The 15,867-nt window shown below is 42.9% G+C and overlaps 1 protein-coding gene across 5 annotated transcripts in view; it reads right to left on the reverse strand.

Moving 5' to 3' along the window:
• PCYT1B (phosphate cytidylyltransferase 1, choline, beta) overlaps nt 1-15,867 on the reverse strand; it is a 102,666-nt gene that overhangs the window by 12,294 nt on the left and 74,505 nt on the right. For all 5 annotated transcript variants that reach the window (XM_032286157.1, XM_032286156.1, XM_032286159.1 and 2 more), the window contains 4 exons: nt 15,667-15,818; nt 12,947-13,025; nt 5,009-5,151; nt 951-1,139 (listed from right to left, as the gene is read on the reverse strand). In XM_032286157.1, the coding sequence (XP_032142048.1) occupies nt 951-1,139; nt 5,009-5,151; nt 12,947-13,025; nt 15,667-15,818 (563 nt within the window). The remainder of the gene's footprint in view (nt 1-950; nt 1,140-5,008; nt 5,152-12,946; nt 13,026-15,666; nt 15,819-15,867) is intronic.

Below are 15,867 nucleotides of genomic sequence, written 5' to 3' on the forward strand. Positions count from 1 at the left end.
TTTTTTTTTTTTTTTTGAGACGGAGTTTCACTCTTGTTACCCAGGCTAGAGTGCAATGGTGTGATCTCGGCTCACCGCAACCTCCGCCTCCTGGGTTCAGGCAATTCTCCTGCCTCAGCCTCCCGAGTAGCCGGGACTACAGGCACGCGCCACCATGCCCAGCTAATTTTTTGTATTTTTAGTAGAGACGGGGTTTCACCATGTTGACCAGGATGGTCTCGATCTCTTGACCTCGTGATCCACCCGCCTCGGCCTCCCAAAGTGCTGGGATTACAGGCGTGAGCCACCGCACCCGGCCCCCTCTCAGTTTTAAGATTCAGATCATGGCCTCAGTCCCCAAAGACTGTTGGGCCTTATCCCAACACTTGCATGCCATGGAAAAACCAGGGGAAAATCAGGGCACGATGGGCACAGATGCAGGGCAAACTCCTACCACTTCTCCTTCTCTTCCAACCAGTAAAAGAGGAGGGCTCCTGAAAACAAAAACTGACTAATGTATTACATTTCTTTGGATCCTCCTCCCCAAAACATAAATGCCAGTAGTTGATCCAAGAGCTCATCATCCATGTCTTGTAACAGAAGCTCTGTACTGCCACTAACCCACTTCATCTGTGCTCCCGAACTTTCATCATCTCCAACTGGGAGACTGAGATGAGTGACAGCATCAATCCATGAAGTAATAGACACTCAATGATCACCCAAATGGCTTCCAAGCTCTGGATAAGAAATAGAAACTGAGACCAGACCTGGCTTTGGGTGCTGCTGGGTGCCATATTGATGGGTAAAGCAGAAACTCAAGAAGGAAGTGACTTTACATCATTCAGGCTGATGCCCAAAGCAGAGGGCACACAGTTGGAAGTGAGATAAGAGGCACCCTTGAGTGGCTCCATACAAAGGACGATAAACTGAAAACACTCACCATTGTGGGATCAAGTGAAATAATTACGTACCCATGCTCCATCAGGTCCAAACAATTCTAGGAAGTTGCCAATAAATTCCCTTGACTTCTCTTCCCACTTTTGAATTAGATCATGGCTCTTTTCTTCCACTCTGTTCACAAATTCCTTTGATCTTTCCTCTACATTCTTGACTTTTTCTTTCATTTTGTCTACCTGGTTCTGGAAACGGTACCTCTTCTCCTGGTGAAAGTTTACAGGAAAAAAAAAAAAGATTTATCCAAGAGGACATGAGGGAGATCAATCATTCACATTAAAGTTCACGTTTTATTTCAATTTGTATTTGTTCCCAACCTAAAGAGTCAAGATGTTACCATTTCCCAAGGGCTTGGTTGATAGGAGGGCACACGTCTTGCAAGAAAAGTCATCTGCCATTAATCCATTTGGATATGTAAAGGGAAGCACCAGTGGTTTTAATATCTTCTTTCTTTTAAATGTCTTTGAGTTGGATTCACTTATATAAGAGGAGACTAAAAAACACACAGCTGTCTTTTGTTCTGGGTAGATATTGGGCATATAACCCCATTCAATTCTGCCAGGACTTAGACAAAAGTATGAATTATGCACAGTGAGTGTTCAGAAGCTGCCTGTGTTCTCCGTTTTACTGGGATATAGTTAAAACAATATTGCTTGAAATAAGTGGGCCATTGACTGGGCCTTGGAACTTGTGTGTTATACTAAAATTTCCACTGTAATGATATTTTCCACTACACTAATTCAACTGTATTGATTTCCTTGGTGGCGATGAAAGCTTTTGTACTGATAGTTTCTCTAGACTCAGATTTTGTTCTTCTTATGTCTTTCTGAAGCAATGTCTACTTATGTGCTTGGAAGCCATTATATGCTGGGCAAGTCACATGTCACCTCTAAACCTCAGTTTTCTCATCTGTAAAATGGGGATGATAATCATCCCTACCTTAGAGTTGCTGTGACAGTGCATGCAAAGCGCTTGGCACAAAGCATAGTATTTACTAAATGCTCAGTGTGTGTTGGTTGTTTCATTAGTATTAAGTGGTGGAGACATTTGTCTTTCTTACCTGATGAGAGCAATATTAAAACCATGAAAATAACATGAGACAAAGGCTCTTCCTCCATGAAATCATGATGTTTCTCCTAAAGGGGTAGGAAGGCTTATCATGTTTCTTTACTATGTGGGACTAAAGTTCATTTTATGTTTCAGAAATTTTTTTTTGAGATGGATTCTCACTCTGTTGCCCAGGCTGGAGTGCAAAGCCACAATCTCAGCTCACTGCAACCTCTGCCTCCCAGGTTCAAGTGATTCTCAGCCTCCTGAGTAGCTGGGATAATAGGTGTACACCACCACACCCAGCTAATTTTTTGTATTTTTAGTAGGGACAGGGTTTCACCATGTTGGCCAGGCTGGTCCTGATCTCCTGACCTCAAGTGATCCACTCGCCTCAGACTCCCAAAGTGCTAGGATTACAGGCATGAGCCACTGTGCCTGGCCTGTGTTTCAGAATTTTTTGAAGCTATATGTGTTGCCACTGATACATATATATACACATATATATGCTATGGGGGGTCATTCTGTCTTCTATGACTTACTATATGACCTTAGGTGAGTTGTTCAACTTCTCTGGGACTCTGTTTCCTCATCTCTATGTTGGACATAGTCATCACACCCACCTTGTAGGCTCATGATGAGGATTAAATGAGGTAATCCAAGTAAAACACTTGTATCACTCTTTTCCACAGTTTATTCTGCACTGGAAATAGTAACTATATATGGCTCTCAGGCCAGCACAGAATAGCTGAATGAGCACTGTACCTGGGAGTCATGAGACTGGGAAGTTGCTGCTGCCTCTACCTCTCCCTGACCTGAAGGACCTTGGCCAGGCCCCCTTTCTGGACTCAGCTTTCCTCATCTCTAAATTGAGGGACTTGGACTGGGTGACTGACTGGCATCAGGTCGCTGTCATCTCTGAGGTTCCATGATTCGTCTACACGCCCATGCAATACATCATTTCATCTCTGAGCTGCAGCCAGGTTTGCCGTCACAGGAAGGCAGCAAGTGCGTGTGAACTGCCTGCACGGTTCCTTGAGCTAAGTGGCTTATCTAAACGCCGTTTAAAGAGAGTGAGCAATAACTTTTGGAAATGGCTTGACATGCTTGGATGGTTGACCGAATTCAATTTAAAAGAACAGACAGTTTAATTTATTGAAATAACCAGGGCTTTATTCTCTATCAGATACTAAATAATCACTTTGACTGAATTATGTGCAGCCACTTGTTCTGGTGCCACTCAAACCCGACATTTTCTGACACTTCTCAACATTTTGTTGCCCAGCTTATATGAAGTCACAGAGCCTAGACTCTCAATGCTCCCTGCCTTGTAAAGATAATTCATGATCACTAATTCACAATTAATGAGCCCCTCCTATATTGAAGGTACCAATGGTCAATCGTGTGAGCTATTGGATAATTATGGCTGCATTTAATTTTAAGTATCTAGTTTTGAAGATGAATCATCCTTTGAAAACGAAGCATCTACTGTGGGGGGTTGGAATTCTGTATGTATGGAGGGTTCTTATTTTAATCAAAGATATCGGCCCCTCAGAGGACAGGCAAATATAGTTGTTCAGAACCACTAACATCACCTCTAGCAAATGGGCTACCTTCTTTGCTTTATAACGGCTTATTTTGCTTGTTTTAAATTTATTGTTATTATTATTATATAAAAAATGGCATCCTGAGGGAATCTAAGTCACTGTTAATATTCTTTGTCTACTATAAAGACACATGCACATGTATGTTTATTGCAGCATTATTCACAATAGTAAAGACTTGGAACCAACCTAAATGTCCATCAATGATAGATTGGATAAAGAAATTGTGGCACCTATACACCATGGAATACTATGCAGCCATAAAAAAGGATGAGTGCATGTCCTTTGCATGGACATGGATAAAGCTGGAAACCATCATTTACAGCAAACTGACACAGGAACAGAAAACCAAACACTGCATATTCTCACTCATAAGTGGGAGTTGAACAATGAGAACACATGGACACAGGGAGGGGAACATCATACACCAGGGCCTCTTCGGGGGTAAGGAGCTAGGGGAGGGATAGCTTCAGGAGAAATACCTAATGTAGATGATGGGTTGACGGGTGCAGTAAACCACCATGGTGCATGTATACCTATGTAACAAACCTGCACGTTCTGCACATGTACCCCAGAACTTAAAGATTGTTTTAACAATTGCTCTATTATTAAACTAACAGCAGCTCTGTGGGAACAGTATGGTAGAATTACAAAAGGAAGCCAAAAGCTTTAGGCTTTATTTAAGCAGCTGTAATTTCTTTGGACAACACAAAATGGCCATTAAGGTTTCTAATGAGCATCTTTAAGGCCTTAATCGAATGAAATTTTTAAAACATTAGAACAAAAAAGTTTATCTGGGTTTAGCTTTTCATTGCTTCTGCCTTCCTCCCTTTACTTTCAGCAGAAGATAACTCTTGCCTTTTACAAGGGGCAGATCTCCAAGAAACCCTTAAACCAAGTCTAAAAACTCTAAAGAGAGAGTTTGGGGTAAGAGGAGGGAAGCAAGGAAGCACCTTTATAAAATATGGAGCTCACTACCTGTGTTCTTTGGTAAATTTATGTTACCCCTGTGGACACTGGTTTTGTCATCTATAAAATGGGGACAATAATACATCATGGGTTATCGTGTGGGTTAAATGAGACAATAAATACAAAGCATTAAGGACACTGCACAAGCATGATGGCAAATTCCTGTAATCCCAGCTACTCAGGAGGCTGAGGCAGGAGGCTCACTTGAACCCAGGAGTTCAAGACCACTCCGGACAACATAGTGAGACTCTGCCTCAAAAAAACAAACAAACAAACAAAAAAAAAAAACGAGCTAAATCAAACTTAAAATATTATACATAGTAAGACCCATCTCTACAAAAAAGAGAGAGAGAGAACACTGCATAGCACTTAGTAAGTGCTCAATAAACAGCAGCAGTGGTGGCAGTGGTGGTGTGACATGGTGGTCTTCAGAGAGTTTGAGATGGCATGCTTACATTAATAAAGCTGACATTCAGTTCCTTGGCTGTGTACCCTCTCTGGAGGTTGCGTCGTGCATAAACATCATAGTCACGAACAATTCTGGTAATGATGTCTGATGTTGAGATGCCTTCTGTTCTCTGTGTTGGAACAAACATCCCTGTTCAAGTAGAAAAGAGCAGATAGAGGAAAAATTAAGATCGCCTCAGTTAACCCATCTCTTTTAATGGTCCCGCTTTCTAGGACAAAGTTGCCAATGAACCCTTTATGTCTGGCCCCAAGTGACTCTTCCAGCCTCAGTGCTATGGAATTTCTCCCTACCTTAAAAGCTACATGTTGATCATCTCAGACCTGTTTTCAGGATGCACCATGTACTTGCCTGGCCCCCGTTGTTTGCCCATGTTGAGCCTTTCCTTTCTGGCCTGAATACCCCTTCTCTGCTCATAGTAACTGCAAAGCTCTTCCTCATCCTGCAAAGTCCAGCTTCAAGGTTATGCCTCTGGGAAGTCTTTTCTGACATCACCAGGCAGAATCCACAACATTCAGAACCTAACTTACCTTTCATTAACAAAAACACTGGGCCAGGTATGGCAGCTCATACCTATAATCCCAGTACTTTAGAAGGCCGAGGCAGGTAGATCATTTGAGTCCAGGAGTTCGAGACCAGCCTGGGCAACATGGCAAAACCCAGTCTTTACAAAAAATACAAAAATTAACTGGGTGTGGTGGCACACGCCTGTGGTCCCAGCTACTTGGGAGACTGAGGTGGGAGGATCACTTGAGTCCAAGGTCAAGGCTGCAGTGAACAGTGACTGTGCTACCTCACTCTAGCCTGACCCTGTCTCAAAAAAAAAAAAAAAAAAAAAAAAAAAAAAAAAAAAAAAAAAAAATTTAAATATTCGTCTCCACGTAGCAAATGAACATTTTGAAAGCACCAATAACACCTTAGTTGTCTTTGCATCCCCAGCACCCAGATCAGCCCCTGTGTCTAGCACATGGAAAGTGCTCAGTAAATGCAAACTGAGTGAGAAAGTAAATCAAGACTAACAACTGAGACAATGAATTAGTAAGATCACAGCAACTCCGCTTCATCCCAAGGGACCTGAATAATGGAAACTTCCTCCCCATTATACTGAAGGAAAAGAAGAAAAGTGTACTATTTGTGTCATCTCTGATCTAAAGGCATGCCTGTAGGGATGGTTAGATGGTTTATCTTCCTAAGAACAGTCTACTGTACATGGTAGTTTCACCATTCAAAGGCCCTTTCATCTAGAATATGTGGGACTGAGTAAAAATAAACAAGAACGGAGGATGCCAAGTTCTAATGGAACTTCCTTAAAGTCTTCAGAGATAAATGTGGATATATCAACAAATATAGGGCTATAAAGAGGTCACAAATATTAACAAAGACAAGAATCAGGTTTATGTTCACACTTCTGTTGTAAACTGCAATGACATGTTGTTGGCAACTGAGATCTTTCTACGCCGTATCATTACAGCCACTCAGACAGACGCATCAGACATGGGACAGTATGATGGACAGAGCCTGGGGACAAGGGCATTGAGTTCTCAGTTTATAGATGTGGGCAAGTCACTCGAACCCTCTGAAGGCAAGTTACTTAACTGTAATCTCCTTAGCTAAGAAAAAGGTGATTAGACATGATGACCTGGGACTCATCTGTACCATTTCCTTCTCTCTCACTCCCCACATCCAACTGAGTTCCCAATCTACTTCTTAAATGTTTTCCTAATTCACCCACTTTCCTCCATCCTAAACCAATTCAACAAAATCTTGGTCAAAGATCACAGCAAGAACCTCAAAACCAGTCTCCAGTGATGTCATTTTTGTCTGCCTCAACCCACAGAGCAAGATCAACAGAGCATTCTTACTGGATGCAAGTCAGAGGTCTGCTCAAAACCCTCCACTGGCTTTCTGCTCTTCTCTGGATTCAGAGTAAAATCCTTAACTTGGCTCTGAAGCAGTTTGCATGGTCTCTTCCCTGCGCTTCCCTCCAATTTCATCTCAGACCCTCTCCCCTTCACTCCCTCTACCAAGGCCTGCGTGCTATAGTACTGCAGGGTGGACTGCTGTTGTATTCTGTAGAGCTGGGCGGTAGGCTGACTCTGCCTCAGCCTAGCCACGATGGATTTCTTCAGTGTCCTGAAAGGGCTGGCTCCCCTCCCCTCACTCTGCCACAGACATAGTCTCTACCTGGTTAACTCTTGGGCATCCATTGGGCTTCAGCTTTAGTGTCACTTCCTCAAGCAAATATCTCAATCCTCAGACTAGGCCTTCCTGTGTGTTTTTCCTTCCCATGGACCACTCCCCTTCCCTCCAAATGCAGCAAGATCTTTATAAAATAACGTGGTCAACAACCATCTTCCCCACCTGATTATAAGCTACACAAGAGAAGGGATCACACCTTTCTCTCCCTCTTCTACATTCTCAGCACTGGGTGACAGACAGACACCATAAGAATGTTTGTTGAATGAATGACTAGATGAATATTGATCTGTAAGTACCCTTCCAAATCCAGTTCTCTCTGAATGTTTCCATTTTGCAGCTCCAATGAGGGTGTCCCTTTGGAGCTTTCTTTTGATGTCATTTGCACATTTATAGTATCAGTAGGAGATTGCGCTGATGATATTGAGACAAGACAACCAGTGTCTTTTGTTTCCATGGTCAGAGGACAGTTGGGGTTTGCCACTAGGCCAAACACTTCTTTTATCACCTTCTAAGAGAGAAGAATCTAACATGGACAACCAAATGGAAGACAGAAGATGTAAACATCTAAACACATGAATATAAATATCACCCAAATTGAACCAGCTGTGCAGGAGGTTCTGGTGGGTGGGAGAACCCTCAGACGACATCCCCACCTTTGTGGGAACAGTGGGGAACATTCTTGTGAGAAATCCATCCCATCTTTCGGCAGGCAGATATTTTACTCACACCCCTCCTGCTGAAATAATAAGACCATTCTCTAGTGACTAATGGATTTTAGCAAGTCATGTAACACATCGATGCCATGAGCTTACCCCTTCTTTGAAGCCAGAAGGTGAGGTCTCTGTGTTTGAGTAACTGAAAGTAGATTTGGCTTAGGGAGAGATTTGCTTTGGCTGGTTGCGAGGTAGGTCTCTGAAAGAAGCCAAGCCCTCTGTTGACATAATGAGGTACCCGGCTTCCTTCAAATCCTAATTATTGCTCTGCTAAAAATATTCGGTAATGAGCATGATCAGAGAACCTTTTTTATCATGCTTTTCAGAATTGCGGCATTTGGTTATGGAGCTATTTTAAGAAGCAGCAAAGCACATGTTAATGAAGGAAACTTTCAACAGTAGTAGGCAATATTAGAATGGTGATGAGTAATGTGGACCTTACAGTCTATTTAATTTAAGCTCCATCTTTTCATCCAGCTTTGTTAGAGGATTTTGACACATAGTTCTGACAAGCAGAGCAGAACGTTGTAAAGCTTAATTCATGCCCTTGATATCTCTGGCTTCATTTAAAGAGACTTTTGACTTTCAAAATAAGCCACGATTTGAGTATGAGAGCCAAATATGGATGCTGAGGCCATTTCTCAGCATCTTTCTCCCATGATGAACTGTGGCCTTCTCTATCTGAGTCCCAAATAGATTGTTACTGTGATTCTCCCTTCTGCTAAGGAATCAGTAGAGCAGATTTGATGCAGCACAAGGAAGGGTCCTTGCACATAGGAAAAGTCACACTGAGTCTTACCCTGTACTACCAGGGCAAGTAAAATACCACCTGACTATTCAATTTGGAAAGGGCACTGTGGTGGATTAAAGATGGCCACAATTCCCTTCCCCTGGAATCTGGGCTGGCCTCAGTGACTTGCTTGTACCAAATGAATGTGGCGAAAGGAACTCTGTGTGACTTCCAAGCCTAAGTCAGAAGAAGCCTTGTGGCTTCTGTCAAGATTGCTTTCTCTCTAGATATTGCCTTTCAGCTGCCATGCTGTGAGAAAGCCAAGCAACATGAAGAGGCCACCTGTGTGCCCCAGTGGCAATTGCAACTGAACTCCATGATCATAGACAGCATCCAAGGTCAGCCACATAAGCGTACCATCTCGGAGCCCCAGCCCAGTCGAGCCTTCAGATGACTGCAGCCTCAACCAATATCTGACTACAACTGTTTGAGACACCCCAAGAAAGAACTACCCAGCCAGGCCTCTGCTAAAATCCTGCCCCACAAAATCATGAGTGAAATCAAGTGACTCTTTTAAGTCACTAACTTTGGGAGTCACTTTCTTATGCACCAATAGGGATGCTGGATTGCTAGAATTAGGAAAATGTTGGACCTGGTTCCTACACCTAAACAACTGGAACTTGACATTTTACTCCCCAGATCAGGAAAGCAACATATTCTTAGCGCACCGACGGCCACTCACCCAGAAAGAAAACTGCCACCAAATGCTTATTTCTATACACTATAAGGTAGCCAAGGAACTATTACCCCCAGGAAACACTGATTCAAGAAACCCTGGAGATAATTCAGCTGGATGAGAATGTCTGGTCCAGAACCTTGCTACTTTAAATGAGGCCTATGGACCTACAGCATCTAACAACTTGAGAGCTTACTAGAAATGGGAATCTCTGGCCCCACCAGACCAATTGAATCTGAATCTGAATCTGAATCTGAATTTTCACAAGATTCCACAGATGATCTGTAGGCACATCTAAGTTTCATAAGCACTGGTCTGTAACAAATCCTTATGGAAATTTTAGGAAAGGAGCAGCTGGCTCACAGCTCACATCTTACAACTACTTTAAAGGGTATTAATCAAGCCAGGCATGGTGACTCACACCTGTAATCCCAGCACTTTGGGAGGCTGAGGTGAGAGGATCACTTGAGCCCAGGAGTTTGAGATGAGTCTGGGTAACATAGGGAGACCCCATCTCTACAAAAAAAAATTTTTGCTGGGCATGGTGGTGTGTGCCTGTAGTCCCAGCTACTTGAGAGGCTGAGGTGGGAGGATCACCGGAGCCCAGAAAGTCGAGGTTGCAGAGAACTATGATTGCACCACTATACTCCAGCTTGAGTGACAGAGACCTTGTCTCATAAACTAAGTAAAGTAAATAAATAAATATTAATCATGCCATGCCATAACCCATCTTGATATAACTGAGGCATCTGCCAGTTTCTTCTCCAGTTCCAGAGCAGACTTCCAAGTCCTAAGTGTATGAGGTTTCCTTCCTTGGAACTCCTCACAAACAAGATTGAGACTTGAGAATGTCAGGCCTCTCATTCTTATCCAATGATCTTGACTCCTGAGGAAGTCCTCCCTAAGAGGATGGTACAGTCCCTACCACCACCCCTGCAGGAAATGGCATAGAGCTTCCCAGGCTGGCCCCCAAGGAGTGTGAACCAACAAAAATGCCATCAGGGACAATACATACATTCTACATAACAGTAATTTTTCAAACTAGCATCCAATGTTCTTTTCATTTCTAGGGATCATGTCTGTCCTGAGGCCCCGTTCCCACAGACACTGAGACCTCGATCACTTCAGGGCGAGGCAGATGTAGCTGAGAGTTCAGGAGATCGTGTTCAGCCTTCAACTTCTAGAACAGGCTCTTTTTAAGGATCGTTTATAAAGAAGAGTTAAAAAAGGCAATAATTTCACTAGGAAGAGCCAGGCTTTGAGGAGTATAAAAAGGGTGTTCTAAATCCCAGAAGTGTCTTTTGAATTATTAAGAAACAGAGACTGAGTAGACTTAGGGTGCAGAATGTTTGACTATAAGCCCTGGAGTGTAAATTAACACCGGGAAGGCATGAAATTAATTAAGGGGCAGTTTTCAGCCTTCCGGGATGAAGAAAACACCTCTGGGAGTTGAGGGAAGGAGTGCAGAGAGGGATCGGGAGGCAGACAGCAGGAGTGAGAGAACAGGAGTGGGGTCTGTCTCTTGGTCTGACTCAGGTTCAAATCCCAGGGCCAGGGGCAGGGAAGAGACCCCTTTAGAAAGGTCAATGCAGGGCCACTGGCACCTTGTGCTGCCAGGAATTTTGCAAGGAAATAGTTTTACAGAGGCCAACATGGCAGGCAGGTCAGACAGGGCCTGACAACTGCTTACTCCCATTGCCCAATTCCCCTTGCCCTCTAGGAGGTTATGGAGGACATTTCTTTCAAAATGTCCTGGGGACTTTCTAGAAGAACATGGAAGGAAGCCAAGATTTAAGATCAGCATGACTGCTGGGCAGCACACCTATAGCACAGGGAAGGGAATCCTGCATCAGAGGCTGTGACCTGGCCAGGCCAAAGCGGGGAGGTGACAGAGTCTCAGAGGCTGCCACAGGGGTCTGGTAGGTGGGGTTGATGGCTGAGCAGGTCTTGAGACCTCACAACTTAAGTTCCCCATCCCATGCCAGGCCAGAGTGTGCCAGAAACTTAGATCACCTCAAGAGAAAAAGGCAAAAAAGTTTACTCTATACAATCTAAGTACAAACCTAGAAGAGTCTGAATGACTTCACATGTCAAGTGTTTTTTTTTTTTTTTTTTCTGTCAGCTATGGAAATGGGACCTCCTAATTAAGTTTAGTTACAGAAACCACTTATGGCCCCCAGTTGCTCCTTCCCACACAAAAGTCCCGATCATGGCACTCCCCTCCCTCAGAGCAGGATTTGATTCCATGTAACAACATATAAAAGCAAGCCTCATCCTGCTAGTCTCCGTCTCCGCCTCCTACCTCCACACACTCTACACTATATTAACATGTTTATTTTCTCCAGATATGCTCTGCTTCTTCATACAGTCCCAGCTTCAGACACGCCACCCTGGCCCGCTGTATACACTCTGCCACAGGCTGGTTATATTTGGGGTAATTATTTATGTCTATCTATGCTCTCTCTCAAGGGTGAGGTCTATGTCTTATTCATTTTCTCTCATACAATTCCTGGCTTATAGATGCACTCAGGGGATTCATATATTAAACAATGACAGCCAAAATCATCCAAAGAGGGAACAGGCTGCCTTAGAAGGCAGGGAGTTTCCCATCATGGGAAATGTAAAAGCATCAGTTCTGCCAGGAGCTGGCAATGATGCCAATAAGGGGAAGGGAGCCTGGGTCAGTGACCCCTAGGAGGCCATCCTACCTCAAGAATCTGAAGGTTCATGAGTACCAGGAAAAGGCTGCTGCAGCAGCAGGCTGAGTAGGAAATAGTGGGAGCAAGCTGAGTGGAGTCTCATTGGTCCCCAGGAGTGGGGAAGATGCCTCTGATGGCACATGTCAACAATGGCTCTAGTATAATGCAGGGAGCATTAGACTTCTTGAAACCTTACACATATGGTAACTCTCTATAGTACATGCACCTGCCAGATAATGGTTTAATATATATAGGAAGGTATGCATGGGCGTACCCACAGTGCCTATAGATGAGATGCATGGTAGATTTAAAAAATAGCAGAAAATAAGCCAAGCCATTAAAACATTCACCCATTTTTTTGCTTCCACATGTGGTACCTGATAATATTACTAACATGTGACAAGATGACACTAGAAATATGGCAGGACTAATTTTGGAGACAAGGAGTCTAGATCATTAACTAGTCAGTTATCTATCTATCTTCTAGAAGGAAATTTCTTGGGAGTATACAATAATTTCATTGTGAAGACTTGATTATGAATGGGGAAAATGACTGCCCTTTAAGCAATGGGGTCCTGCAATTTTCATTTGATGAGCCCTGAAATCGAGCTTGAGGCCTGAAATTGAGCACTTCAGTGCTCAGGTTCATTCCTATATAAATACCTAGCTGGTATCTGTGCTATGACTGAGCCTTAGGACATGTTAACAGTGGCTTGTAGAAGCTGTTTGGGGGACACGTAAAGTTGTAACTCCCTGTTTGTATATGCTGCAGATGTCCCAGGGCAGATATCTCTTATTACACCTGATTATTGTGATGTGGTGGACAGGTGAGCACAGGAGGATGCCTCACCTGCTTCCTTTATGTGCTTGTAAACATCATCAGAGCCAGCAGAGGAATACGGAATGTCATCATGAGCCACAAAGTCAATCTGTTGAAGAGAGAGAAGAGTGATGTCACCACTGGGATGGATGTGCATGTCTGCAGATTTGAAGGGAGGAATGGTGACTCCAAAATGCCTCTTCAAAATAAGGCAGTTGTATGTTACATTTATAGTGGAGATCTGAATCCTTGGCTGAAGTGTATTTCCAACTATTTCCATTTCTATGAGATAATGGAAACTAGAAGAATAAATGTTTTGCTTTCTCTCCTTTGCTGATCCCTCTTTCTTCTCCTACCCATGAGAGTAGGTTTTCTTGGCCTTCTGTCCTTCTGCATCTAAAGTTTTTCCTTGAGAGAACCCATTCATTCTTTGAATGTTTATCATCCCTGCCATGATGAGGAACCGAAATCTTCATTTCCTGTCCCACTGATGGCAATGGGCCCTCCCATTTAGATAACATTTTATATCGTGAAAAGGAATTTGTCTCTTTCTCCTCTTGATCCTCATAACCACCTTGTGAGGTGGGTGGGCCACATGTTACTACTTCAGTTGGGACATAAGGTGCTGAAACTAGAAAATTTGTTAGATTTGCCTGAGGCTTAAAGACTGGAGTGGGCCACCAGGGCAACAGGCCGGGTGTTTTTAACTCCCACTGCAGCCTTCTCTTTTACCACATCTTGCTGTCACTTTAAATCATTCTGTCCTGAATTTAATTCATCTTCCTGAAAACAAGTGACCCCTTCCAATGGCACTTTTATTCTATTTTATTTTGGGTCTTGGGAAGACCCAAACCTTGGAATAAGCCTTCTTCCTCTACTTATTTCACTCATCATAGGTTCCGCTGGGGGATGTGTGTGTGTTTGTGCACACATGCATGTATAGGTGTGTGTCCATCATTCTCTCTCCATCGCAACTACACCAAACCCAGGACCTGGTCACCCAGATTACTGACATCAACTTGCATCTGGCCTTCCTCACTGTAGGCCCCCTCCTCTCCAAGCCATCCTGCTGTCACGTGGGGTATTCTCCTTAAACAGTGTTTTTTTTTTGTTTGTTTTTTCTGGTCATCTTCATCTTTATCCCTGTTTCCTGCAACATCAGGTAAACCCTCCCTGCCTAGATTTTAAAGCCCTTTATAATGGGATTTCACTCTACCTTGAGAGGTAATTTAGAGTAGTAGTAGTTAAATACTTGAGAGGTAGTTTAGAGTTGTATGATTCCCTGCCCCACTACTTACTAGCTATGTAACTCCTAAGTTGGGAGAAATTATTCCCTCAGGATTTCTGAAGCTCACTACTAGTGGCATTCGGGACTGGAGAATTCTTTGGTGTCAGGAATTGTCCTGTGCATTGGCACATGCTTAGCAACATCCCTGGCTTTTACCCACTAGATGCCAGCAGTACCCCTCTAGCTGTGATAACCCCAAATGTCTCAAGACATTCCCAAATGTTCCTCAGGGCAATCTCACCCCAGCTGAGAATCACTGGATTAAATGATATAATTATGTAAAAATGCTTAAAAATAATTAGTACGGAGTAAATCCTCAATCAGTGTTTATTATTATTATTATTATTATTATTATTAATTCTATTCTTAGTACTCAAACTTAGTTCCTCTTCCTCTCCAATGTATAATAACAACTTCTCAGGGTAGCTGTGAGACTGAATTCAATTCATATAATGACAAAGCCCTTAGCACAGTGCCGGGCACATGGTAAATACTCAATAAATTACAGGGCATCATTATCATTATAAGTATCCCCCATAATGCCTAGCACATGTTGAATATACAATAGATGCTTAGTAAAAAATGTGGTAGTGATTACTGGAAGTAAATCATATTGTAGTTTTTCCTTTTTCTTTTGATTCTCACTGGGAAATTGTCTCCTCGGCTATTACTCATGCACATTTATCAGTGTTCTCTATTCTCTTCTGCATCGTGGCTTTAAAAATAGAAAAGAAAATTCTTAGAACAGCTTAATCTTATTTTTTTGTACTGCTTATAAAAGGAAAGAATAGCTCCTAATGTAGGGCTGGTAGGGAGATGCAAAGCACATAATTTGATGCAGATCAAAAGAATTTCTCATGTTTTCAACTAATAAAAATCTTATGTCAGTAGGATTCTCAGGGTCACAAAATCATAGATATAAAGTACTTTCTTTGAAGGCTGACCTGTGACTTTCTGGATAAGATGTGTGTTCATTTATTCCATGAAAAAGAATGCCCGTGAATCGATAAGCATCAACAATTACAGTGGTGATGGTGGTGACAGTGACATTTTTGGCACTCTTGCTATGGACCAGCCAGTATTCTAACTGGTTAACTAAGATTATCTCTTAGATCTTCAAAACATATCACAAGGAAGATGCCAACATCATCCCATTTTACAGTTGAGGTAAGCGAGTACAGTGTGCTTAGATATTTTGTTCAAGGTCTGACAACGAGGAAGAGATAGAGGCAGGATTTGGACCTGGGTGTTCTAGCTTCAGGGCCCATACGCAAAGAAGTGAGAGGACACCAGTCCTCAGACTTGGGCGGAAGAAAGGTGCCACATCAAGCAATGCCACATGACAGTTCCTGAAGTTACCTCTTTTAGGAATTGAGAGAGACTTTGGGCTTTCTGTAGTCTTGGCTGCAGAAGCAGACTCCCTACTCTTGCTACTTAGGGAATACAGGAGAATGACAAGTACCTTGTGTTTTTCCAGAAACTCTGGCGTGAGTGTCCAGGGAGCATTTCTGATTACTTCATCTACATAGCGACAGTGTCTGAGAGCTTCATATCTCTCCGCTTCATTCATCACGGTGAAACCTTTGAATTTGTGGGTGAGATCATCACTGCAAACTGAAACAGGCAAATGCATTAAATTCTATTACTCGGACCAGGCCCTCCC

This window comes from Sapajus apella, unplaced genomic scaffold (assembly GCF_009761245.1).
Source record: "Sapajus apella isolate SASKATOON/1434 unplaced genomic scaffold, GSC_monkey_1.0 scaffold17, whole genome shotgun sequence".
In the NCBI taxonomy this organism is placed as follows: domain Eukaryota; kingdom Metazoa; phylum Chordata; class Mammalia; order Primates; family Cebidae; genus Sapajus; species Sapajus apella.